This window comes from Thamnophis sirtalis, unplaced genomic scaffold, assembly GCF_051295495.1.
Source record: "Thamnophis sirtalis isolate CommonGarterSnake01/CBP01778 unplaced genomic scaffold, rThaSir2_p1.2 scaffold_3, whole genome shotgun sequence".
Lineage (NCBI taxonomy): Eukaryota > Metazoa > Chordata > Lepidosauria > Squamata > Natricidae > Thamnophis > Thamnophis sirtalis.
The window spans coordinates 34327690-34355219 of record NW_028261383.1 but is presented as its reverse complement, the minus strand read 5'-3'; the positions used below and the strand labels follow the sequence as shown (position 1 = coordinate 34355219).

Here is a 27530-nt window from a genome sequence, read left to right as displayed (position 1 = left end):
GGAGAAATTACAAATTAAGGTTGTCTAGGGGCTTGCTTGATGACATAATGTGTTTTCTTCCCCATCAATGACACTGTAGTATTGGCAATTTTTGATGGCTGCAGGAAATATAGGATCAGAGTTTAGGACCAGTAGATGCTTGATGTACCAAAGAAATATGGTCATACATATGAAATCTTTTAAAATGAAGTAGTAGCATAAACTCACAAAGCCACTTGTAACAACAACTGCCTGTTTCTTTTCCATTCCTTTTTGGAAAGGACAACAGAAGGATCCTATCTTTAGATAACCCATGACTTGTTGGTCATCCCTTTAGAGATAGTTCTTTACTAGATTCCTCAATCACTTGAACAATGGCAGAGCTAATGTACTACCTTCACTAAAAAGTTGGGACACATTCACAGACACACCTGCCTTGAAATAGCACATGGTGAACTGTATTGCACAGTAAAATATCAGCACAAGAAATGTTTTACGGTATCTTGCATTATAACATAAGCGGTTTTTATGATATATTTTTTGTCAGAACAATAGAGTTGGAAGGAGCTTTGGAGCTCTTCTAATCTAACCTCCTGCTCAAGCAAGAAATTCTATACCATTTCAGACAAATGACATAAAATGTTTCATAAAATTTGCTAAATTTTAGTTCCTGGAGAATCATGGGTTCTGGATTTTGGATGCATTTTGTAACTTAACCCATTAGGTATTTTGGTTCAAAAAATTATTGCCCTCTGTTTCGCCCAGTTAAAGGTTACAGAAACGAGTGTATATATAGATTTTCCTGAGAGGACTTCCTTTCCAAATTGGAGTGGCATGTTAGTAAACCTTTCCATTCTGTGGTTTATTTTTGTTACCTCTAAGATGCTCTTAGATATAACTTGATAATTTAGTTAGGCCAAATCAGCTTACTTCCCCCAATTCCTTCTGGCTCCAAACTCCTGGGACTACATCTCCTAGAATTCCCTGTTGGAATTCTGGAAATTATCGTCTGAAACATCTGGAATGGGGGAAAAGTGGCTGTAGTTCTCTGTTTATAATTCTTCTTTTGTAGACCTTCTTAAAATTGATTGTCACTGATCAGATGGATTCTTGATGGCTTCTCAGATGCACGATTCACATCTCTTGCTGCTGTCAGCCCTGTCTTAATTGTGTTGTCCACCCAACCGTGAACTTTGGCAACATGCTCTCCTGCAAAATAGATTCTACCTACAGGTGCAGCAAGTGGTTCACTAAAATCTTGAAGCTGGTAGGGAGTGAATGTGGTTATAGAACCCATAGCATACTTATCCAGGCTCCATTTTTTAAACACTGAGGGGTAACAGAGGGCCTGGATCTCTTCCTTGGGCAGCTGATGGATGAATGAAAGGTCATTAATGACAATATCACCCATGCTCTTGATATCAAGAGCTTGAAAGAAATTGGCATCATCAGCAATGACATAGGCCAAAATAACCCCAACGCCACTAGTAAAGTTATGATTAGGGTAGTAGATGAATCGGGATGGAAGATCAGTTGTGGACTTCCCACCATGAATACCATCAGCTTCCCAAAACCTCTTAGTGCAAGTGAGGAAGATCTTGGTACCACTTCTGTAGTGGATAGACCGCAAAGCGTGTGCTTTCTTTGGTGGAAGGGGTGGTTCAAAAGAGATGCGACGGGTGGCCCTTGACGTGGAGCACACAATGACATAATCAGCTGTCACATCTGACAAGGTCTTTGCTGGGGTTTGATATTCCACTCTGACTTTCTCAGCATTCTGTTGTATCTTGGTTACTTGGGCATTGAAGTACACGTTGTTGGCAATGGCTTGATACATGCACATAGGCAACTGATCAAATCCACCAACAATTTCATCAAACCTGCAAGACCAAAATGGGAGAGAGGAAGTCAAAACCTGGTCTGCTAAAATTGGATAATGATATTACTGAATAAAAAGCCATTTAGTCTAAACTTCCTTTCATAAGTCACCATTTAAAAATTTATACCAAATTTTCTCTTGCCAAATCAATACATAGAAATTTTGTTGTGTATGAAAGCCTATAATATTGAAATTGGATTGATCATGGATATAGTTAGATAAATAATTGATAATGATATAATGTATACATATATATTGGTTCGACAAGAGGACATTTGGTATAAATTTTAAATGGTGACCATGAAAGGAAGTTATGTATGAAAGCCTATAATATTGAAATTGGATATAAATTGTAAACAGTGATTAAGAAAGGAGGCTTAGAAACTTTGTTATCAAACATAATTATTTTTTATTTAGAACGTTTCACAAAGAGAGAATGTTGTTGGATGATATTGAAAATAGACAATGGAATGCCATTATGTGGTTTTGCTTTGAATTTTGGAGTATTTGTTATAAAGGGATGTTAAAACAACTATAGTCATATGAAGGATTGGTTATGATGATAGTAATATATATAAATATATTTGATGTAAAATACATAATTTAATATGGATTATAGGTGATGACTGTGGAAGGGATGCATGAAAGTTCTTTGTAACCAATTAACACACTTTTTATAATTTGTAATGGAATATGTTTTGATGGTGTAAAAATACATACATACATACATACATACATACATACATACATACATACATACATATATATATATATATATATATATATACACACCGTATTTTCACGACTATAAGCCGCACTGAAAATCCTAAAATTTGATCCAAAATCGGCAGTGCGGCTTATAACCCGGTGCGCTTTATATGTGGAAAAAGATCTCCCAGCTGCTTTGCTCCTCGCGACTGCAATAGATGTCCAGAAGCGGCTTTTGGGGCTAATGGGGATTGGATTTCCAGCTCGATAGCCCCTGCCGCTTCTGGACGTCTATTGCAGTTGTGAGGAGCCGAGGAGAGTGTGGAGAAGAGCGCGCGACGGTTCTTGGCGCTCCGGGAAGCGGGAGAGGCGCGCGGTTTGGTTTCTCCTCCCTGGACGTCGCAGCAGCAGCCCCAAGCGCACCTGCTGCGACGTCCAGGGAGGAGAAACCAAACCGCGCGCCTCTCCCGCTTCCCGGAGCGCCAAGAACCGTCGCGCGCTCTTCTCCACTCTCTCCTCGGCTCCTCACAACTGCAATAGACGTCCAGAAGCGGCAGGGGCTATCGAGCTGGAAATCCAATCCCCATTAGCCCCAAAAGCCGCTTCTGGACATCTATTGCAGTCGCGAGGAGCGGAGAAAAGCGCGAAGGTTCTTGGCGCTCCAGGAAGCCTCGAAAGCAGCTGGGAGAGGCGCGCGGTTTGGTTTCTCCTCCCTGGATGTCGCAGTAGCAGCCCCAAACTCACCGATCTCAGTGTTTTTCGCATCGGGGTGTGCTGCAAGAGCATGCCCCGATGCGAAAAACACAGAGATCGGTGTGCTTGGGGCTGCTGCTGCGACGTCCAGGAAGGAGAAACCAAGCTGTGCGCCTCTCCCAGCTGCTTTCAGGGCTTCCTGGAGCGCCAAGAACCTTCGCGCCGCTCCTCGCAACTGCAACAGATGTCCAGAAGCGTCGGGAAACGTGCGGCTTATAACCCGGTGCGCTTTATATGTGGAAAAAGTTTGAAAAATTAACGTTAATTGATACTGCGGCTTATAATCCGGTGCGGCTTTTGGTCGTGAAAATACGGTGTGTGTGTGTGTGTATATATATATATATATATATATATATATATATATATATATATATATATATATATATATATATATATATATATATATATATATATATATATATATATTTAGAGTCACAACCCCTTGGTAAGCCCCAATTATGGGAGGAAGCTAACTGCTTCCATCATCTGTCAATCGGCTCGTCACAAGAGTCCATCACGACAGAAACCCAATATTTTTACTGTTGCCTTTGTTATATTTGTGTTTTTTATTTGTGCTGATAAATAAATAAACGAAGACTAGTATAGATCTATTTCAAGCTATTTAGCTCTCATCAGCTAGGCATACCCTTACTGGGATACAGCACAGGTTCGAATCCCAGTAAGGGTATGGCTAGCTGATGAGAGCTAAATAGCTTGAAATAGATCTATCCTAGTCTCCCTTTATTTATTTATCAGCACAAATAAAACACACACACACACACACACACACACACACACACACACACACACACACAGAGACACAAAGCCATTTAGTCAGAGGACAATGAAATGAAAACAGTTCTGGAAAGAAGTTGGCAGCGGATTTGATAGAAAGCAAAGAATATGTTTTATTCTTATTCTTTGACTTTGGTATCTATTATTTATTATTTTTGCTTATCAAATTTGTTTGCCATCCATTTCAACACGAGGTGTCTCTGAGTGGATTACAATGTTACAATATCTAGTGCAGAGGTGGTATTCAACAGGTTCTGACCAGTTCTGGAGAACCGGTAGTGGAAATTTGGAGTAGTTCGGAGAACCAGTAAATACCACCTCTGACTGGCCTCACTCCCATCTATTCTTTGCCTCCCAAGTCCCAGCTGATCGGGAGGAAATGGGGATTTTGCAGTATCCTTCCGCTGGAGTGGAGAGAGAATGGAGATTTTACAGTATGTCACACCCACCAAGCCACGCCCACCAAGCCATGCCCATATAAATGGCAGTAAATTTTTTTGAATCCTACCACTGATCTAGTGATACCATATCAGGGTTGATATAAAATTGATATAAAAATTAATATCTACTGATAATTTTAGCATTACTGATAATTGCCATTTCTTGCAACTGCAATAGTATGTTAGCTTTGATTTCAGTTGTCAGATTGTGGTTTGTGTGCATTCCCACACCAATATAGGGAGGATTTGACTGTGACTATGTGTCTGCCCTCCCACAGACTTTTTATCTCCAGTTCCTTCCAGATTCCCATGGATCCTTCAATGGATAAACAAGAATTTCATCTTTAAATTGGGACAATGATGAGGAAGTCATTTAATCCAAGTGATACAGGTTTGCTTACCTTTTTGTGTTAGAGAAGATATCATCACTTTTTAGGCTCTCAATAAAAGATACGTAATAGGCAGAATCTTCATTCAGTAAGTCTCCAATCATATCTACAGCTCCGCGGCTCAGATTTCCTTCTTTAATTAGATACTCCTGTTTGGGGAGAGAAATCCTTAAATTCGTCTGTTCAAAAACTTGATTTCAGAGCAAGGAGCTTGAAACTGGTGGGCTGCAAACAGGACAAACTCTTCTAATTCTGAGGAAATGTTGATTTAGGGATTTAAGCACAAAGCAGAATCAATCTGTTATTGTTCCACTTAATGACCTCCAGAGAAATAATCTGTCTCTTAACTAACTTCCATTTTGTTGAAAGCCATTTACGGATAATCCTTGACTGACGACCACAATCGAACCCCAAATTTCTGTTGTTAAGCAAGTCAATTGTTAAGTGGGTTTCCCCCCATTTTACGACCTTTCTTGTCACAGTTGTTAAGTGAATCACTGCAGTTGTTTAATGAATCTGGTTTCCCCATTGACTTTGATTGTCAGAAGTTCACAAAAGGTGATTTACATCTCCCTGGGACACTGTAACCATCATAAATAGGAGTCACTTGCCATGTGTCTGAATTTTGATCAAATAACCACAGAGATGCCGCGGTCATAAGTGTGAAAAACAATCATAAGTCACTTTTTCCACTGCCGTTGTAACTTCAAATGGTCACTAAACAAAGTGTTTTAAGTTGAGGACTACCTTTACATTATGTTCAATAAAGGGGATAAAGCTTGAGATGATATGACCAATGCCTGGGGAAATGTCAAGTAGGGTTATACTAGGAAGGTAGTCTATATTTTAAAATTTGTTGTTGTGCATCCATGTATATGCCTGCATTTCAGTGCTTTAAATTTGCATATATACATTTAATTTAATGATACACTTAAAAAAGTGTATATGTCTATTAAGATCTACCCACAAAAAAGAAAGTATTGGGAATTCTGACCCAGAATTTGGGATTGTTCAGTGGTAGCAAGCTGGTACCGAGCCGAGGTGGCACAGTGGTTAGTTAGGGTGCAGTACTGCAGGCCACTTCAGCTGACTGTTATCTGCAGTTCAGTGGTTCTAATCTCACCAGCTCAAGGTTGACTCAGCCTTCCATCCTTCCGAGGTGGGTGAAATGAGGACCCAGACTGTGGGGGCGATATGCTGACTCTGTAAACCGCCTAGAGAGGGCTGAAAGCCCTATGAAGCGGTATATAAGTCTAACTGCTATTGCTATTAAACTAGTTATATTCCATCTCATTCATTAAATATAACATGGCCAACCTCTCCATTACACCAAATCCTTTACAAACTGTAGTCCAAGTGTCTCAGTCCAGGCAGAATGCTTGTTCAGCCAGTTTAGAGTTAAGCCAGCATGAGCATAGAAAAGTTAAACATATACTGTAATTAATGTATGTCCTAAGACCGTGATGGCGAACCTATGGCGTGCTCAAAGTGACAACGAAGCCATGTTGCCTGGCATGCATGGCCTTGCCTATTTGTCTTCTGGGTTTCTGGCGCGCATGCACGCACTATGATCAGCTGTTCTTTGTATGCATGGCACTGCTGAAAACCGAGGTGTGCATGCATGCCGGCCAGCTGATTGTCGGGTGCACATGCACGCCAGAACCCAGAAATTTGTCTTTTCTGGAATGTGATCCCTTCATGCGTGACAGTGCCAAAATGGGGTGTGCGTATGCATGCCAGCCAGTTGATTGTTGGGCACGCATGCGCATTAGAACCCAGAAGTTCAGCATTTTCAGAGTGCAGCCCTGACAAGTGCATGTGTGCATGCAGGATGTTTCCATGCAACCTTTTTGGCACTTGGTGCCAAAAAGGCTTGCCATCTCTGTCCTAAGATGAAAATCTGGTACTTCTGTGATGCCCTTAATGCCTTTTTTTGGTTGTGGTTTACTACATTTGTCATCAACAGTGATGCTTTATGGCAAGCATGTTGTAATCAGTTCAATTAGTATTCGGGTTGATTTGGGGAGTGTCAAGTTCTCAATCACTACTTCAAGGACTAACTTCAGATAGATCCAACAGGAATTATCTCTGACTGTGTATGACTTAGGTTTGGATACTTTTTAAGAAGGCCGTTGCATGGCTTTAGGGGAGACACAATCACTTGCCATCAATCCTGCATGACAAAGAGCCCCCTCCAACCTGGGTTTTACTACAGGTGTGCTGAGTGTGCAAAATGAAAACCCTATAAAAACAGTCAGATCTTGAAATGACATCATTGTTATTGACTACCATCTTGCTCTTTGGATCACAATCCGTTTTAGTATTTGAAACTCTCAGGCTCAGTAAGTAATTTGTCTCATATTCTAATAATACTGTAAGAGGAACATGTTAATACACCTTAAAGATTGCTCCCCTCCGCAAATCCCCCACCCCCAAACTGTACTGTTTGGAGACATGGTTTCAGGCACAATCCAAATACCTTCGTTGAGTAGGTGTCATATTTATTTAGTATGTAGCTGCAGTTAGTCCTTTTCAAATCTTCTATAACCTGAGAATGATTTGGAAAGGAGAAAGGAGACGCAGGAGAAAGGAAGTAGTTAGTTAAAAATGTATTACATCAAACAAAAGAAAAAAAATACATACCGTACCTAAAAAGAACCAATGCAGAATCAATATTGATGGATTATTATACTGTTCAGGTTAGAACTAGGTTTATAATAAATGGGAAAAATTATTAAAGTCAGTATGGTATAATAAAACTAGAGCACTATAATGAAACTATGGCATTCCCACATATACAGCCAAAAGTATGGATGCAATATGAAGATAACAGCTTTGTCATAATAAAAAAAGGACAAGTAGAGAATGCACATGAAACAATCAACAGCATATTTCAAGGAATAAAATTCACACGGAGAAAAACCAAAAACATTCTACCCTTCCTAGATATCCTCAACAGCACAGGAAATGATGGCAAATTAGAAACACAAGTCTATTGAAAAACAACTAATACTAAACAAGTGATTCATTATTACAGTAACAATCTAACCTCACATAAGAAAAGGATAATGCTACCATACACCACTAACTAAATTATCTCAGAAACAACCATCAGACTTTTACAATCACATAACATTGCCACAGCACACAAGCCAACTAAAGCCCTAAAAAAAAAACCTAAATAAAACAAAAGATCCAGTAATCTAAGAATAAAAAAATAGGCATCATCTACAATATACATTGGAAGGACCGTTACCAATGTGTAGGATATACAGTCAGGAGACTAGCGGAGCACATGCATGAATACCAACTATCAGTCAAGACACATCAAAAACTCTTTAATCTCACAACACGTAGACTGACCAGTCATATTTTCAACTAGGAAACTAGTATGAGCATCCTAGACTAAATCCAAAAATGCTAGGGAATTCTTGGAAGATTGGCATTCTACAAATCATCAATCAATAGATACATAGACTTGTAAATCACATTTACACGGAAATAACAAAGCTGAAAAGGAAATAAAAAAGACCAGAACATATCGTCTCTAGCAACCAACACCCAGATAAGCAAGTGTTCACACCAGACAAATAATCAAGCAGGAAAAAAAATAACCTAATCAAGGAGAAAACCACAGTTTCGCCAACACTGACAGGGCACAGTACACTATATAAACAGGGAGCAAATCACACGCTCATTAGCACTAATGGCATTACTAGTTAGGTAATGATGTAAGCAAAAAACCAAGCTTAGAAAACACTGAAGATTCCCACATAGCTATTATAGGTAGTCCTTAGTTAACAATTTCACTGTTTAGTGACTATTCAAACTTACGGTGAAAGTTTGAATGGTCACTAAAATGCTGAAAAAGGTTTGCAATAGGTCCTTACACTGGCCACAGCATCCTTGCAGTCCCATGACCATGATTTGGGCATTTGGCAACCAGTGCACATTTATGACAGTTACAGCACATAAGCCAATGCATACAGGTGGGAAATCCAAACTTATTCCATTCTTTCCATATTTATGTAATATGAGAAGGAGAAGGAAGCTTATGCAATTCGATGGGCCCTGCTGACCTGGAGATATTTCCTCGAGGATGGTCCTGTGCCTTTTGAAGTATGGACCAATCACAACAACTTAGAGGCACTAAAGAGGTCAGGTGGGCGCAGGACTTAAAGCGATTCAATTTTGAACTAAAGTACATCCCTTTAGCCAATGCTCTGTTGCGAACCTTCTAGCCGATGCTCTGTCGCGGAAACCACAATACCACAGCAAACGGGAAGAGGTGGTTCACACACTGATATCCTCAATCAGCATCACAAGTGCTGACCCGAGGCCAGGCCACCTGAAGGAGAGCCACGGAGTGGGTGGGATGACCCAAAAGCTGGAAGATGAATTACCAGAGGACCCATGGCACAAGGACAACGCAGGAATACTAACCCTTAAGGATGGACTCATTAAGATTCTTGTTTTTTTCTCCATTGTATCAAATTGAAACCCATTCAAAAAATGGGTTAATCTAAGTTGGTTGAGAGCTGTGCAAATACTACTGATGTCTGATTGGATAACTTTATCCATGTCCCATGTCATTTAATTTGCTGAGTCTACAAATAGCAGATTGTATTGGCGTTGACTGGCTGACTCCCTAACCTTTCTCTGTGAGTCTTGGAGATTGGTATGCCCAGCAGTTGCAGGAATATTCTGATCAACAAAGGGAGATGAGTCTAGGACTGTGATGGCAAACCTACGGCACACAGGCCACAGGTGGCACACGGGGACATATCTGCCGGCACACGAGCTGTCAGCTCCAGCACGCATGCATGTACTGGCCAGCTAATTTTTGGCCTTCTGGAAGACCAGGCGAGGCCGTTTTCACTCTCCCCAGCATTCAGGAAAGCCTCCGGAGCCTGGGAGGATGGAAAATGGGCCCAATGTGCTAACCGGAAGTTCAGAAACGATCCGTTTCCGGCTTCCAGAGGCCATTTTCACTCTCCCCAGGATTCAGGAAAACTCCATTCCGAACTTCTAGTAGGCCCGTTGGACTCGTTTTTTGCCCTCCCCAGGCTCCGGAGGCTTTCTGAAGCCTGGGGAGAGTGAAAACGCCCCTCCTCCAGAGGAAATAACAAGTTCAGTTTGGAGGCAAGCAATGCGGCACATGGGGAAGTGGGGGGGGGGGGGAGTTGGGCATGCATGCGCATGAGAGGGCTCGCTTTGCATTACGGGTGCTGGCACACGCCCTCGCATTTTTGGCATCCAACAACAAAAATGTTAGCCATCACTGGTCTAGGAGTTGCTGTTTTAGTTGCTTCCAATTGCAATTAAATATTGCTCAGGATGTATTTAAGCCTTCAAAGGGTATGTGTGGTTATCTTTTCAAGAGACACCCAAGGCTAATGTTGAAAATCAGGTGGAGTCTGATACCATCATTTCAGACTAACATTTTATTAAAAGGCATAAATCCATCAGATGCATGGAGCTAGATCAGAGTTTCCCAACTTTTACAACCTTAAGAGGTATAGAAATCCCAGGTGCTAAGGCCTCAGCTTCTGAATGCCATTTTTCTTAGTCCCGCATTTGAAAGCTGGTTTTAGGGATTACTCTGAAATAAAATGGTTTATTTCTAAGCAAGGACCTTTCAGAGCTTTCCTGAGCAAGATTTATTAAAAGAATGCAGGATTGATACATGCATCCTAGCAAGTGTAGCATTTTTTAAAAATAAGAACCCATTTATTATTATTTTATTAGTAGTCATTTTATTTATTATCCTATTTATATACCACCTTTATTTTTGTACGGTTCAAGGCAATGTATTTAATACTCCCTCCTATTTTCCCACAACAACCTTGTGAAATGGGTTGGATTGAGAGAGAGGGGCTGGGCTGAAATCAAGCAGATGGGCTATTCCTTCCTTGATTTTAGTTTATGCCTTTTAAGTGAAATAAACAGCCCAGAATAATTATTTCCTAGCAATTAAGCTAGAGAAGGCAAAACAAGACCAGATAAACTTCAGCAAAGAGGAAACAATAGCATAACCAAGGAATACAGCTCGTCTGTCTGGAATCTGCACTGTATATCGGACATTAACACAAGTGAACGAGTCCAAAGGTATTTCACGGGAAGAATACTCCACTCTTCTACTCGCAGCAGAATACCGTACTTTTCGGAGTATAAAACACACTTTTTTTTCCTCAAAAAAAGAGGCTGAAAATCTGGGTGCGTCTTATACACTGAATACAGCATTTTTTTGCTTCCCGAAGCCCCGCCTAGCCTTATGGATGCTTTCAGAGAACCCCTGGAGGCTGGGGAGGGCAGAAATGAACAAAAATGGGTCGTTTTTTGTCCCCCCAGCCCCAGCAGCATTCTATAAGCCTCCATAAGGTGATGCATAATTTTTTTTTACGAAAAACGGGCCCGTTTTCACAAGAAACAGGCTCTTTTTTATGCTCGTTTTTGCCTCCCCCATCCCCCCCAGGAGCACTCTGCAAGCCCTCCCCAAGGCTATTCATTCCTTTAAAAAAAAAAAACTGGGCCTATTTTCACAAAAAATGGGCCGTTTTTGGAAGGTTTGCAGAGTGCAAAAACTTTTTTTCTCCCTTTCAGAAAGCTCTTTAACTGATTGATGAGAATTGCATTGATCAAGTGCTGTGCCAGCAGAAACAAAGTCTTCGGTGCTGCAGATTGTCAGCGATTTCCTTCTCCAGCACATGGATAAATTCACCTGGAAACATCTACCTACCTACCTACCTACTCTCTCCCTACCTATCTACTGCATTTCTCTCTCTCTCTCTCTCTCTCTCTCTCTCTCTCTCTCTCTCTCCCTCCCTCCCTCCCTCCCTCCCTCCCTCTACCTACCAACCTACCTACTCACTCTCTCTCCCCCTACCTATCTTCTATCTATCTATCTATCTATCTATCTATCTATCTATCTATCTATCTATCTATCTATCTATCTATTTATCTATCTATATCCCTCTATCTACCTACCTACCTACACACACTCTCTCTCCCCCCACCTACCTACTGTATTTCTATTTCTCTATTTTTTTCTCTCTCTCTATCCCTACTTACTGTATTTCTCTGTCTTTCTCTCCCTCTCTATCCCTACATCCACCTACCTACTTTTTTAAAATTTGCCTCTTCAAAACCTTGGTGTGTCTTATACTCCAGTGCATACTATACTCCAAAAAATAGGATACCTTACGCCGTGAGGCTCAAAATTTTGGGCTTAGACAATTTAGAACTACACCGCCTTTGATCTGACTTAAGCGTTGTACACAAAATTATCTGCTACAAGATCCTACCTGTCAATGACTACTTCAGCTTCAACCGCAATAATACATGAGCACACAATAGATACAAACTCAAGGTAAACCGTTCCAAACTCGATTGCAGAAAATACGATTTCAGCAACAGAGTGGTCAATACCTGAAATGCATTACCTAACTCAGTGGTTTTTCCCCCAAACGTCCACAATTTTAACCTTAGACTGTCTACTGTTGACCTCACCCCACTCCTAAGAGGTCAGTAGAGGTGTGCATAAGCGCACCAGTGTGCCTAACATCCCTGTCCTACTGTCCCCATTTATTTGTCCCCATTTCCTGTGTTTCTATTCATGATTATTCTTACTCCTGTTATCTTGTACATGAGTGACAAACTAAATAAATAAATAAAATAAACTATTAAGGCAGAAAACACATCCCAACCATGTTTGCTGGGGCTAACTACCATCTATTATCAGCCAACAAATCCACTCTCCCCTTGTGGTGATCAGGTTACCCAACAATCAAGACTCCAACAACTATCGTTTGGTCAAGATGGGAACCCACCCTGCACATTAAAAAACAGGCAGAATCCCAATCACCCCATTATGGCCTTCATCTGGGCTTTTTTGATCATACCCTGAGGACAGAGGTGGTATTCTACTGGTTCGGACCAGTTCATCCGAACCCACCCCGGCTCTACGGCATCCCATTTAGGCCATTTTTAACCAAAAGCACATGCATGGAAGGCTTAGCGCATGTGTGGAGATGGTGCGCATGAGGGCACACTCACATTTGTGAACTAGTAGGGAAGATAAGTAAATACCACCCCTGCCTGAGGACAGCTCTGGTTAATAGAGAAACTAGTTTTGGAGACTGCTTTTGGTACCTTTTGTCTCTATAAATCACTGCTTGAAACAAGCCATAGCATAAATTTCCTGATTAAAGATAAATTTTATGACTTATCTGAACCTTTTTGAGGGATTCTCGATATAGCTGTGAAGCAGATTTGCCTTCTTCTGAGGGATCCACGGGATATTTCAAGACGCTGGGGTCTTCCTTGACTTCCCATACTCTCTTCCTGATATTTTTAATAAAATACCAGGCATTGTCATTTTCCTGAAAAAATTCATTCAGTTTGAGACCAAACTTTCTGATATATTCACGGATAATCCTGGGGACAGGAAAGGAAAAAGAGTGAAAGGGAAAAAAATAGAATGATGTATAGTTCTGTGCAGAAGATAGAACCGAAAAGCATTGTACCTGATTATCAAGAGAATGTTGGTGCAAATGTGAAATGTAAAATAATTATTCTGCCATCATTTCTGGAGTGTCACTATCTTGCTTTCACTTTGCTTTACATATAGTACACATTTAGCCAGAATTTCCAGTTTCAACACAGCTTTTTCCCTCCGTAAAAAAAAGAAAGAGCTACCAATTGAGAAGAGGGGAGAAAAATAGCAAAGAAAAACAGCAACAACTCTCAAATTGCTTGATAAACTCTTACAAGTCATTTGTTTTGCCAAAATCATTTGGGCTTATTTTTCTCAGATGAATAGATAACTTGGAAGAAAGATAAGATCAAACGGAATGATTCCAATCCAAATTAAACTTGATTTATTCCCAATTATTTGCCCTGGTTTCTAGGATTTTTTTTTTGACTCTTCACTGGAGTCTACAGTCTTAGGATTTCCTAGTAGTCTCCCATCCAAGTACTAAGCAGCATCAGGTTAGGCGTGCTTAGCTTTTTGAAACCCAAGCTAGATGTTTCCATCTAATTTGTCCTCTTAATTCTAAAGGAAATTAGCTTAACCAACCCTGTGAAAGCTCCAGCAGCAATACTCCATTCCATGCCTCATCACGTTCGTCCTGTTCACTCAGTATAAATTGCTGTAGGCTCTGTTGTCAAGTTTTAAATGGCTACTGAACCAGCCTTACAAATATCTGGAGTTTAATGCTGGCTGGTGTTCCCAGAGTCTAAAATAGCAATGATGTTTCGGGACATACCTCCACGACCCTCCAGGCTTCTTAGTATGCAAGGAGAAGAGATAAGTAAACACGATCACCTGACATCTCACCTGTGTCCCTCAGGGATACGCATGGGTCCCAGATTGGCATACCAGCCTTCTATTTCATTTCGATACGTGGTCACTCGTCCTCCTGCACGTTCACTAGCTTCAAGAACTGTCACCTGGAGGCAAATAGGGAAGCCATTGCATCATTTTGACGATTTTCTTATTCTAACTTCTCTGCTCGGCTGCTTTGTGACTTATTTTGGGGAGACTATTTCTTCATAGCATGATTGATTTGGTTTTGAGATGTCAGTATTGTACGGCTATTGGCACCTCTTCCAGAGGTAGTATTCACTTACCTTCCTTCCTACCGGTTCGCAAATATGAGCATGTGCGCATGCGCTTAGCCTTCCGTGCATGCACTTTGGCTGAAAAAAAGTTCCTAAATGGGATGGCATAGAGCCAGGACGGGTGGGCCAACTATGATTTCCACTGCCGGTTCAGGTGAACTGGTCCGAACCAGCAGAATAGCACCATTGACCTCTTCCCTTCCCTAAGGTGTTGTGGCTTGCCAGTGGCCAGCGGATCTGGCAGCAGATTCAGACAGTGAGGAGTTTGGGGAGGAACATGGGCCAGTCCTGGAGTCTGGGGAAGGCTCTGATGAGGGCTCTGTGTCGGAGGCAGAGATGGGGCCAGGGCTGTATGCCAGTTATCAGGTGCCTTCAGAGTTGGACATCAGTGGGGAGAAGAACAGCTAGAGCCTGTTCCCAATGTGCGCATGCGCAGAGTTGCCAGACGAAGGGAACAGCTAAAGAACAGGGGTCGACTTGGGAGTAAGACCACAGGTGGACGATGAATAGCCCCTCCCAGAGGAAATAAAAGAGGAGCGAAAGAGGAGTGGAGTTTGCAGGAGACAATTAGTTTGCTTAATTGATTTGTGACTCTCCGAGACTCCTTGCATGTTTTGCAGATATGAGCCTGTCAGCTCTCCAAGCCAGATAAGGTATGTGACTATAAATCCTCCCTTGAAAGACTTTACTGGACGTGAATGAGCAGAATTCACAGTAAATTAATAAAAGCGGTTTTTGTCGGGACCAGGAGTTTGCTTCATGCTCCTGGGAAGCCTAGGTCAGAACATAAGGTTTCTTACCAGAAGCTGGCATTTTTCTATGGTATCTGCTCTTTTCAACATTTGCCATCTTTCCCTTCTGACTCCCAGAGAGCTAGTTCTCACTAGTTTGAGGTACCTTCCCCCAATAGAGTCCCAGCAGTTCAAATAGCAGAACTTCAATGTTGAAATGTGTTATGCTTGACGATTATTGGAAGTTCTATCACATGGATTTGCTTTCCACCCTTATTTTGTGCAGGGAATAGTTTGTGTGATATGGCATTTCATCTTCAGATACCTCACTTCAGATATCTCATACTGTACGTCCTAGAATCTATTCTTTGTAATCTATTCTTTGTAATCAGGAGGATTTTTTTTCTTTTCTTTGTCTTCATTGTTTTAACCTATTTAAACTTTATTTAGTAACCTTTTATTTATATTGAAAAATATTCTAAACAGCGTGATGACAGTTGCAGACGCTGTGCAATAGAAACTGAGTTTCTTCCTCCTGTGAAGTTCACAGTCCACATCAAGATGGATCTGTGCAGCCACAAAAAACAGGTTCTATGCTAAAACCTCAAATTCAGTCACAAGATTCAACGCCAGGCTGGGGAATTCTGGGAGTTGAAGTCCATAAGTCTTAAAGTTCCCAAGTTTGAACACCCCTGCTCTATGCAGTCAGATCACTTTCTGGTCAAAATGTATTATCCTGGACCTCTGCTAAGTAGGATGCCCTATTTGAATGGTCTGTGTCTACCTCAGTGTCTAATGGGTCCACTGGGGTTCCATAGGATATTTGAGGATTGTCATTTCCTGACAATCAGTTGGACAGCTGGGTCTTGCACTTTGTGAATTCCTAGAGATGGGAGAGCAAAGGATAAGATTGCCCCTTTGCAGTCTCTCTCCAGTTTCTTAGGCCAAGCAATTCTTTCATTTTCCAGGTTCCTACAGGAATGAAGCAATTACAGTGGTAGGGTTCAAAACATTTTACTACCGATTCTGTGGGTTTGGCTTGGTGGGCGTGGCTTGGTGGGTGTGGCAAGGGAAGAATACTGCAAATCCCCATTCCCTCTCCATTCCTGGGGGAAGGTTACTGCAAAATCTCCATTCCCTCCCCACCCCACTAACCTACTTTCCAGCTCCGTTCTCCTGTGCAGGGCAACAAAAGAAGGCTCAGCCAATCAGCTGGGACTCGGGAGGCAGAGAATAGATGGGGGTGTGGCCAGCCAGAGGTAGTATTTGCCTACTCAAAATTTCCACTACTGGTTCACCAGAACTGGTCAGAACCAGCTGAATACCACCTCTGACTGAAGACACTTAGAGCATAAATAGCACAAAAGTGTTATTGAACACTTGAGTCACTGCCACTAAGAACAGCAGCTCATTAATACTTCTTTGTGCTTATTGCATCTGGAATTTTCTGATTGATAACCCATTCAGAGTGACCCAACCCCTTTTTACAAAAATGTGGTTACAACAGGGCACCTGCAATGGCACATATGAGTTGGCAGGGATTTTTGCAGATAGTTGCTTGGTTTTATTCTTGGATGCTATTTGGAAAAGATCAAGGGAAGGCAGCTTTTTGCGTTATGATCTGGGATACATTTGAGCTTGTGGAACCCAAGGAAATGAACTGAGTTCTCTGTAGCATAAGTTCTTCCATTTCTCTCTGGATCCATGTCCTTCCTGGCTAAGCAGCCAGGTGGGTATAGGTGACGGGATTTAGGAGGTAGTCAATGATTTATTTGGGGAAGTTATTACGTCATTGTCTTTAAATGAGGTGGTTCATTTGCTCTCTCCTAAAATAATTCTCTTGACTTGGCTACATGTGATGACTTTTGCACTGTCTATCACTTTCTCATTGTGAGGAAGATTGTTGAAAAGGAGGAAGATATTAGTTATATAGAATCCTAGAGGAAGTGGATTATCTATATCCTTTTCAGACGAGGTCTAGGCTCAGGATTGTAATAGAAACAGACTGGATTGCTCTACAATATAATTTCTGTCACCTGGAAGGGGAGAATGCAGCTCTCATAATCCTAGTAAACCTTTCATTGGCTTTTGGTGCCATCATGTTATCCTTCTGGATTACCTAAGAGTTGGGAGTAAGAGGTGTCATTCTAAAGTAATTCTTCAATGGCTTACCTTATGTCCAGCCCCTGCAAGTACGTAGGCTGCACTAAGTCCGGCCATCCCTGCACCTACAACCACAACATGTTTTGGATTTGATGTCGGTTTCAGACCATTTTTGGCGATCTCTAGAAATTCTTCATAATCAGGTTCTCGGAAGCATTCTTCTAGGGGGCTTCTGTCATCTGCACAGCTTCCCAAGGCAGCCAAGAACAGCAGTGAGAAAACAACTGGATAAAACACATACAAAAATGGAATATGTATGAGGGTGGCATTTTCCTGGCTTTTCTTATTCTGGATTTATTGCCTCTTGCTCTGTTCATTTGTCCCATTCTTTTCTTTGTGTCATTGAACCAACTTCTAACCAGACTTCCTGAGGTCTCCTGCACTACATCTAAACTGCAATAAAACAAGCAACAATGGATGCATAGTCATTCCTTCCACTTCTCTGGTCACCCAAAGGATCTCATAACAAATATGTCCTCTTCAAACTTAACATCTTCTTTTCTTGGCAGCATTGTGAAAGGGGCAGTGGTGAAATTCAATTTTCTTTTATACTGGTTCTGTGGGCGTGGCTTGGTGGACGTGGCAGGGGAAGGATACTGCAAAATTCTCTCTCCACTCGTGGGGGAAGAATACTGCAAAATCTCCACTCCCTCCCCACTCCAGAGGAAGGATACTGCATAATCTCTATTCCCATCCCACTCCAGGGGAAGGATACTGCAAAATCTCCATTCCCATCCCACTCCTGGGGATGGATACTGCAAAATCTCCATTCCCATCCCACTCCAGAGGAAGGATATTGCAAAATCTCCATTTCCCTCCCCACTCCTAGGGGAAGGATACTGCATAATCTCCATTTCCCTTCTCACTCCAGGGGAAGGGTACCGCAAAATCTCCATTCCCATCCCACACCAGGGGAAGGATACTGCAAAATCTCCATTCCCATCCCACTCCAGGGGAAGGATACTGCAAAATCTCCATTTCCCTCCCCACTCCTGGGGAAGGATACTGCAAAATCTCCATTTCCCTCCCCACTCCTGGGGAAGGATACTGCAGAATCTCCATTTCCCTTCTCACTCCAGGGGAAGGGTACTGCAAAATCTCCATTCCCATCCCATTCCAGGGGAAGGATACTGCAAAATCTCCATTTCCCTCCCCACTCCTGGGGAAGGATACTGCAAAATCTCCATTCCAATCCCACTCCAGAGGAAGGCTATTGCAAAATCTCCATTTCCCTCCCCACTCCTGAGGAAGGATATTGCAAAATCTCCATTCCCACCTGACTTTGGGGCTAGCCAGAGGTGGTATTTGCCAGTTCTCCAAACTACTCAAAATTTATGCTAGTGTTTCTCCAGAACCTGTCAGAACTTTCTGAATTTCACCCCTGGAAAGGGGTTATAAACTGGCAGGGTTTTTGCTTTCCAATGAAGTCCACTAACCAAGGATTTTCTTGGCGGACTTCTATTCAAATTCTTTCTTGCTTAGTTTTTTTTAAGATAATCCGTTCAAGTAGCTGCTATAATACTTAAAAAGAAATGGGTTGGATGGGGTAGAATCAAAATCATGTGAAGTGTTAATAACACTTTATAATGCCTTGGTTTATAATGCAAGTGGGTAAGACCCCACTTGGAATATTGCATCCAGTTTTAGTTGCCACAAGATAAAAAGGATGTTGGGACTCTAGTAAGAGTGCAGAGAAAAGCAACAAAGATGATAAGCAGACTGGAGGCCTAAACATATGAAGAACGGGTGCAGGAATTGGATTTGTCTAGTTTAATGAAAATAAAGACTAGGGGTGATACTATAGCAGTATTCCAATATTCAAAGAGCTGCCAAAAAGAAGAGGGGGGGGGAGTTCAATATATTCTCCAAAGCACCCAGAGGCAGGACAAGAAACAATGGGTGGAAACTAATCAAGAAGAGAACCAACGTAGAACTAAAGAGAAATTTCCTGACAGAATAATTAATCTGTGGAACAGCTTGCCTTCAAAAATTGTGGGTGCTCCAAGATTGGAGGTTTTTAAAAAGAGTTTGGACAACCATTTGCTTTGGGATGTCATAAGGTTTCCTGCTTTAGCTGGGGGTTGGACTAGAACAGTGTTTTTCAACCACCGTGCCGCGGCACACTAGTGTGCCGTGACATAGTGTAAGGTGTGCTGTGGGAGAATTACTTTAGATATAGTCAATATAGGCACAGAGTTAATTTTTTTTAACATTTTCTAATGGTGGTGTGCCTCGTGATTTTTTTCATGAAAAAAGTGTGCCTTTGCACAAAAAAGGTTGAAAAACACTGGACTAGAAGACTGCCAAGGTCCCTTCCAATTCTATTATTCTGTTATATCTGGAGGTTTTTTTGATTGGCTCAGTCTCATACTGGTACACACTTGGGCGATTTCTGATTGGCTAGGTCTCATGATGTGCCATTTAGTGTATAATCTTTGAAAGTTGATTTGTGGGAGAATCCTGATTCCTAGATTCCTGCAAAGATTACAAAATTCAAAACATCATTCTATTCAATTTATTTCTTGCCAAGTGGATATTGGGCTACTCTGACACTCCTCCAGCACTATTGTTCAAATTGCCTATGTATTGATACTAATTGATTTTGAACACAACTATTTTCTAGCTCTATGCTACCAATTTTAAGGCGTGGTAGTCAGAACGGTAATATATCGTGTGTTTTCTTCATAGATATGTCCAAAAGTATTCTTATTCTGTCAGTTATATTTTAAATTCTTCTCCTAACAAATCCCATACATTAAATTCACCCGGGCTGATATTTTCATTGGCTGTTAATCAATATCCCTTTTCTGGTTCAACAAAGTTGGGAATATTTGTCTTTAAAAAATGTCCTTACACTGAACACTTACTGACATCTCTCAGAAAAGATTCAAAGGCATCTGGATTTTAGCAGACCACATTTATTTATTTAAAGCACTGATAGGGATAGTTGTCCAACTCAGAAAGCGTCAAACACAAAACACAAAAAGAAAACAACAGACATCAAAAACTGAAATGATTAAATGTAGATTGGGACTGAAATACACTACAGGTAATCCTTGTCAAAGTTATGATAGACAGCAAAAAAAGGGACTTATGAGCTGGATTCAAAGTTTCAACTTCTGCCTATTCCCATGCTTACATGCCCACATTCTGGGCACTCGGCAACAAGCCTGCATTTAGGATCATTTGCAGTGGCTGCAATTTATGACGGATTTTTTTTTTTTTTGGAAACTGGCATTTATTTCCGGTTTCTAGGGGAAAAAACAATGCATAGCAAACAATGAGTTTTCTTAATGACAGTGGCATTTGCTCAATGGCCACTGCAAAACAATCTCAAAAACCACGCTTTATGAATGTCACAATTTATGACCAAAATCGCCAGCTCAATTTCATTTGTAAGCTGAGGACCATCTATATATAGCTCCTGGAAATTGGAAACTCTGCTCATCCTGACCCAAAGGTCTGGGGAAACAGCAAAGTTTTGTCTTCCTTTTTGAAAGCCTGCAGGATTCTCAACCTATTGGCTGGGTATAAAAACAATGGCTCTGTTTTAATAAATTGCATCATTAAAGGAGCACAACTACTGATTCAGAACCTAGAACTAAGAAGAAATTTCCTGACAGTTATTTATTTTCATTTCATTTATTTATTTATTTATTTATTTATTTATTTTGTCAAGCATGTGTAAGATAATAGATATGTATAAACAGGATTATGAATACAGGAAATGGATATGAATAAGTGGGGACAGTAGGACAGGGACAGAAGGCACGTTGGTGTGCTTATGCATGCCCCTTATGGACCTCTTAGGAATGGGGTGAGGTCAGTGGTGGGTTTCAAATTTTTTTAGAACCTCTTCTGTAGGTGTGGCCTGCTTTGTGGGAGTGGCTTGCCAGTCATGTGACTGGGTGGACGTGGCCAACTTGTAAAATGTGGTGAAACTCACTTAACGCTCTTCCTTAGCAACCAAAATGTCGGCTCAGAAACTCTGGCATTGAAGCACACAAGTCTTAAAGCTGTCAAGTTACAAGACTCTTGCACCCCTAACCCTTTAGAAAAAAAAACCCAGGGGTGTTCAAACTTGACAGCTTTAAGACTTGTGGACTTCAACTCCCCGAATTCCTCCTCTCGCTCTTCATCTTGATGATGTGCGGATGGGTGGGGGGAGGGAGATGGAACCGGTTCAAAAAAGACACTGTAGATTTGTGGAACCTCTTCTATAGACGAGGTTAGAACTGGCAGGAACCCACCCCTGGGTGAGGTCCACAGTAGACAGTTTGAGGTTGAAGCTGTGGAAGTTTGAGGATGTAACAACGGAGTTAGGTAGAGCATTCCAGGCGTTGGCCATTCTGTTGTTGAAGTCGTATTTTCTGCAATCGAGTTTGGAGCAGTTTGCCTTAAGTTTGTATCTATTCAGTGGTGGGTTCCTACCAGTTTGGACTGGTTTGACCGAAGCAGTAATGGTTTGGTGGCCTGGGTCACTGGAACTTGCAGTGACCCAGGCTGCCACGCCCCCGAACCAGTTCTCCATGCGGCACCAAAGGTGCCACCATCTTGTTTTTTGCTTTTGCAGATGTGCAGAACAATTTTTATTGCATTGCACATGCACACGCAGCATACCCACGAGCGAACCAGCAGTAGTGTCTGCTGGAACCCACTCCTCTATCTATTGTGTGCTCGTGTATTGTTGCAGTTGAAGCTGAAGTAGTCATTGACAGGTAGGACATTGTAGCAAATAATTTTGTGCACTACACTCAGGTCAGACCGAAGGCGGTGTAGTTCTAAGTTGTCCAAGGCCAAAATTTCAAGTCTGGTGGCATAAGGTATTCTGTTGCTAGCAGAGGAGTGGAGGACTCTTCTCGTGAAATATCTCTGGACTCGCTCAATTGTATTAATGTCTGATATGCAGTGTGGGTTCCAGACAACTGTATTCAAGAATCGGTCTAGTGAAGGTTTTATATGCCCTAGTTTGCAATACAATATTACTGGAGAAGAAGCTACACAAAATTAGGTTAACAACTCTTAATGGCTTTTTGGCAATGCTGTTACAGTGTGTGCTGGCACTTAGATCATTAGAAATTAGTTCTGCAAGGTGTTTTGTGTTCTGATTGTTTTTGCCAATGTTAGAACAATTTGCCTCCAGAAGTTCTGAATGCTCAAGCATTGAAAGTTTTTAAGAAGACATTGGACAATCATTTGTATGAAATGGAAGGGGGTTCGACTAGAAGACCTCCAAGGTCCCTTCCAACTCATTCTATTCTATTCTGTTCTTTCCTGTTCTGTTCTGTTCTGCTCCGTTCTGCTCTGCTTTGCTTCGCTCCGTTATGATCCATTCCATTCCATTCTGTTCCATTCCATTCTAAACTAAACATGCAGCTTAAAACGTTTTGCTACTTATGCAATTAGCTTCTTCAATCACATACTCACTCCCTTTATAAGCAAAGTCAGATGGCATTTGGCCACAAATGCAAAGGTCTTCAACTTTTCCAGAAAATCGCTGCAGGTTCCAACCGGTGACCTGACAGTGAACTGAAATGATGACTGTTCCTTCTTGCTGCTGATGCCGATTAACTCAACTGCTTTCGTAAAAGAATTTCATTAGAGGTGCCTGGAATATGCCAGACCTTGGAAAGTTACCTCAAAAGCCCTGGGGAAGTTATGAGGGTGGTTATGACTTCTGTTTTCTTCAGTTTACAGACTTTATAATCTGTAATTCTAAATTGCACTCCCCTCCCTGTCTCCTCATGTTCTGCTGTCTAAATTCTTTTCCTTTCTGTTGGCTCTTATCATCACCCATGTCTGGATGAAGTGTCCCTCAACAAAGCACAAAAACATTGTCAGAAAGTAACTAAAAGGTAAAGATCTTTGGGATTTGAGGTTACCGTATTTAATTTTTGGGATTATATCAATTAAGTAGTGCTTAATTGTAAATACGTATTTTTTTTATTATGTAGCTTATTGTCCTTTTGTTGCATTGACTGCAAGAGTTTGCTTTTGTATAACAATTGGAATTGCCTAGCTGAACCAGTTTCGACATTCATAAATAAAAATTAATAGAAGGGGAGATTCCAATTACACAAAGCCAAATTGTGATATAACAAAATAACTTTTAAAAATCCCATTTAAAACGAGATCTTAATTCAATTCGGTGTTAGAAAAGGGTCTGCTGCAGGGTTAGCGTGGTTCCAGCTTTTATGCAGAAAGAACAGAAGGCAAAAGGCTGAGTGCGAAGAAAAAAGAAAAGTTAAGAGAAAAGAAATAATAAAGCAGAATTCCCACTAAAATCGCTGTCCCTTAGAGTTAATAGCATCCAGTCATGAAGCTTAGTGGATGTTTTAGGTTTGTCTTTCATTGAATAATCTACTTAACAGAAAAATCAGTTCCTTAACTTTAGAATAGAGTAGAGTAGAGTAGAGTAGAGTAGAGTAGAGTAGAGTAGAGTAGAGTAGAGTAGAGTAGAGTAGAGTAGAGTAGAGTAGAGTAGAGTAGAGTAGAGTAGAGTAGAATAGAATTCTTTATTGGCCAAATGTGACTGGACACACAAGGAATTTGTCTTTGGTACATATGTTCTCAGTGTACATAAAAAGACAAGATACATTCGTCACGAATCATAAGATACAACACAATGATAGTCATAGGGTACAATTAATTAATCAATATAAATGATAAGGATACAAACAACAAGTTACAGTCATGCAGCATAAGTGGGAGGAGATGGGTGATAGGAACTATAGTAATAGTAATGCAGCCTTAGTGAATAGTTTGACAGTGTTGGGGGGATTATTTGTTTAGCAGAGTGATGGCGTTCGGGGAAAAACTCTTCTTGTGTCTAGTTCTGTTGGTGCACAATGCGCTATAAAGTCGTTTTGAGGGTAGGAGTTGAAATAATTTATGTCCAGGATGTGAGGGGTCTAAAAATATTTTCACAGCCTTCTTTTTGACTCGTGCAGTATACAGGTCCTTAATGGAACTTTAAAATGTGTGGGCATGCTGGCTGGGGTATTCTGGAAGTTGAAGTCCACACTTTTTAAAGTTGCAAAGCTTGAGAAATACTGGAATAGATGCATGGCCAAACTGGAGGATGGATATGTCAATGGCTATGAGTGACTTCAAATGACTATGAATGGGGAAAAAAATAACACCCTTTAAGCTCTATTTACCCTATTAATAGAATTGTAACACTATGGGTGCATTAAAAGACTTCCTGCAAGACTGGTTTGATTCTTTTTATGATTTCAGCATGAAACTGGAAATGTGGGAAACAGAATCTGAAAACAGCAGGTACAACACTTTGCAGATGATTAAGTGTTTTCTCTGTCGATTGTTTTTCTAGCTCAGCTTGAAGCACTACTCTAAAATTTTGATTTAATTGTCTGAAATGTAATTTGTGAACAGGTTGCTAAGCTGTTTTACTTTTAAGCTCTCCCTTGTTCAGTTGATGCTCATCAAAGAAGGGCTTTTTAATTGTTTACAGGTAGTCCTCAATTTACAACCACTACTGGATCGCCTGATTTTGGGTGAACCGGCAGAAACCCACCTCTAGCCTAGAGACCCCTGAATATTATTGAATATATATAAGTGACTTGAGGAGTAGATAATCCCCTGATGTATTTAAATTGATTTGATTGAATATTGATGAGGCATTAAAATTGTGACTTGGAAGCTCTGTTTTTGAATCAATGATTCCTGCACAATTGACTAAAAAAAGAGACTTATTAAATAAAGATGCAACACAAGGTGAAAGTGAGTGGAGATTTAAACAGAAAGGAGCTAATGTCTCAAAATATTAATGACCTTATACAGGAACATCATAAGGAGATAGTGGAAATATTTGATCACATAGTCCAAAGACTGGAAAATATTATACAAAGGACAATGAGCAACGACCAGGACAACGAGGAAAGAATGGAGCCATCAGAAGAACTGAGAAACCAGAAAAAAGAAGATAACAAGGAGGAATTATTACCAAAATTAATAAAGATTAAGGAATTGAAACAGGGGGAAAACACTTTAAAAGACCTATAAAAGAAATGGGAGGAACAGGAGGATGCTTGGGGCGGAGGGAGATAGGGGTTAGAACACATAGCCTTAAAACTAGACAAGAAAGGCATTGGCCAAGGGCCCAGAATTGGGTACTAAGCTGATGTCTCTGAAGGTATAAAAGGAGGACATACCTTCCTCCAAGGTGTCGCCTTCCTTACATGCACCTTGTCTGTATGTTCATGGAATGGTCTACCCAGCCTTTTGCTTTGATCAAAAATAAAGGTGATATTTTTTCCAAGTCTCTTCTTGTCTCTCTCTCTTTGGTTTTCTGGTTACTCAAGTACATTTTGGGACCTTTCACCAGTGGTGGCTTCCTACCTGTTTGGACCGGTAGCGGTTTGGCAGCCTGGGTCACTGGAACTGGCAGCAACCCAGGCCTGCCAGGCCCCCAAACCAGTTCTCTGGGTGTTGCCATAGGTGTCGCCATCTTGTTTTTTGCTTCTGCGCGTGCAAAGAACAATTTTTATTGCACTGCGCATGCACATGCATGCACACATGGCACGTCCACAAGCAAACCAGCAGTAGTGCCTGCCGGAACCCACCCTGCCTTACACTATAACATTTCAGACAAATGGTTGTCCAATCTCGTCTTAAAAACTCCATCGTTGGAACATCCACAACTTCTGGACCAAGTCATTCCACCGATTAATTATTCTAACTGTTAGGAAATTTCTCCTTAGTTCTAAGTAATTCTAGGCAGCATGAATCATAACTCCCTTTGATCATCACCTTCATAATTTTAAATAGTTATTGAGTAAGTGGTGGTTAAGGGAGGTTATATGTATATCATGTGTAATAGTCATATGTAAGACTTTGTAACAAACTTAACTTACTAGTTTTTAGTTTGCTCTTCTCTTATTACTACAAATATTAGAAATGTATCAAGGCAAATTGACTATAACCCATCTCATTAATTTGAATTTGACTACTTAATTAAATGGCAACTGATTTTTAAATGATAAAAGGTTATGAAATCTTGAAATCTAACCATGGAATAATAATACCTGTGATTTCACATTGAGGTGAACAAAGAATTATAATAATTGACAAATTCACCATCAACCAATTGCAGCTTTTGTCGGAACAGTTGGAAATTCTGTGATGATACCTCTTAACATCACAAAACATCAGTATCTGCCTATCCCCGATAAGTGGGCAAAAATGCCAAATCCAGTCTGAACATCTGGCTAACTATGCGATGAACCAGTAATAAAAAATGTCTAATCCGGCCTAAACATTCACCAGACTATGTTTCAAGCCACAATTTATTAAATAATACATTCCACTCAAGCCATAATTCAGTTAGTAAGTCTTAGGCAAAAAGGTACTTACAGAAGACATTCATCTTGTTGGCTTGTAGACAGTCAATGGCAATGCTTGGAAGAAGAGTTACTGATGCTACGTAAAGTGCTCAAAACACTTAGATTCGCATGTTGAGAAGATGCATTGGAGAATGCTTTTATATCCTAACCTTCTCGCCTACACTTTTATCCTCCCCTCCCCTCCCATTCTAATTATACGTAAAACAAGGAACAAGGAAATCAACTCTTTTGGATTTACACCCAAGAGGAAAACACATGAAAGGAACACATCAGTTCTGAGAGTAATTCAGGAATTTTAGATGCTGCTGATACATCTGGACCTAATGGTAAAATGAAAATAAGTTTCAGTTGACTATCCTGTCATTTCACATCCAAAATCCTCTTTCAATAATCTAAGTATTTTAAAAAACTTGAGCAAACTGGCGAGAAATTCTGGGAATTACTGTAAAAATCCACACTTTTTAAAGTTGCCAAGGTTGAAAAACACTGATCTACAGGAACCTTTCTCAACCTTTTTATCCTGGAGGAGCCCTTATAATAAATTTCAAGTCTTATGGAACCCTTGCACAAAGATCACAAAAATATAAAAACATTGCAATACAGTTAACTTCTAACCTAGATAATACATGTTTTACAAGAGCGTAGCAACAGGCTAGTAGCTAAGTTACAGCACTTAAAAATGTCCATCAGGATGAGCAATAGCA

The 27530-nt window shown here is 40.8% G+C and overlaps 1 protein-coding gene across 1 annotated transcript; it reads right to left on the bottom strand.

The window, feature by feature from the left end:
• Positions 1 to 405: 405 nt before the first annotated feature.
• On the bottom strand, positions 406 to 26864 carry LOC106553926 (L-amino-acid oxidase). The gene is made up of 7 exons (XM_087708640.1): positions 26837 to 26864; positions 17471 to 17685; positions 14284 to 14396; positions 13178 to 13379; positions 7423 to 7491; positions 4956 to 5092; positions 406 to 1859 (listed from the first exon to the last, which is right to left on the bottom strand). Exons 1-7 carry the CDS (start codon positions 26847 to 26849, stop codon positions 1058 to 1060), a joined length of 1551 nt encoding a protein of 516 aa, XP_087564766.1. The 5' UTR covers positions 26850 to 26864; the 3' UTR covers positions 406 to 1057.
• Between the last annotated feature and the right edge of the window lie 666 nt (positions 26865 to 27530).

What these genes read in the sequence shown, in the direction of transcription:
- LOC106553926 (XM_087708640.1), bottom strand. An exon ending in TTGCAGGGGCTGGACATAAG is followed by an intron (nt 14,397 to 17,470) that starts GTAAGCCATTGA and finishes ATTTGCCTCCAG; the next exon opens with GTGACAGTTCTTGAAGCTAG. An exon ending in ATGACACCTACTCAACGAAG is followed by an intron (nt 5,093 to 7,422) that starts GTATTTGGATTG and finishes CTCCCCAAACAG; the next exon opens with GAGTATCTAATTAAAGAAGG.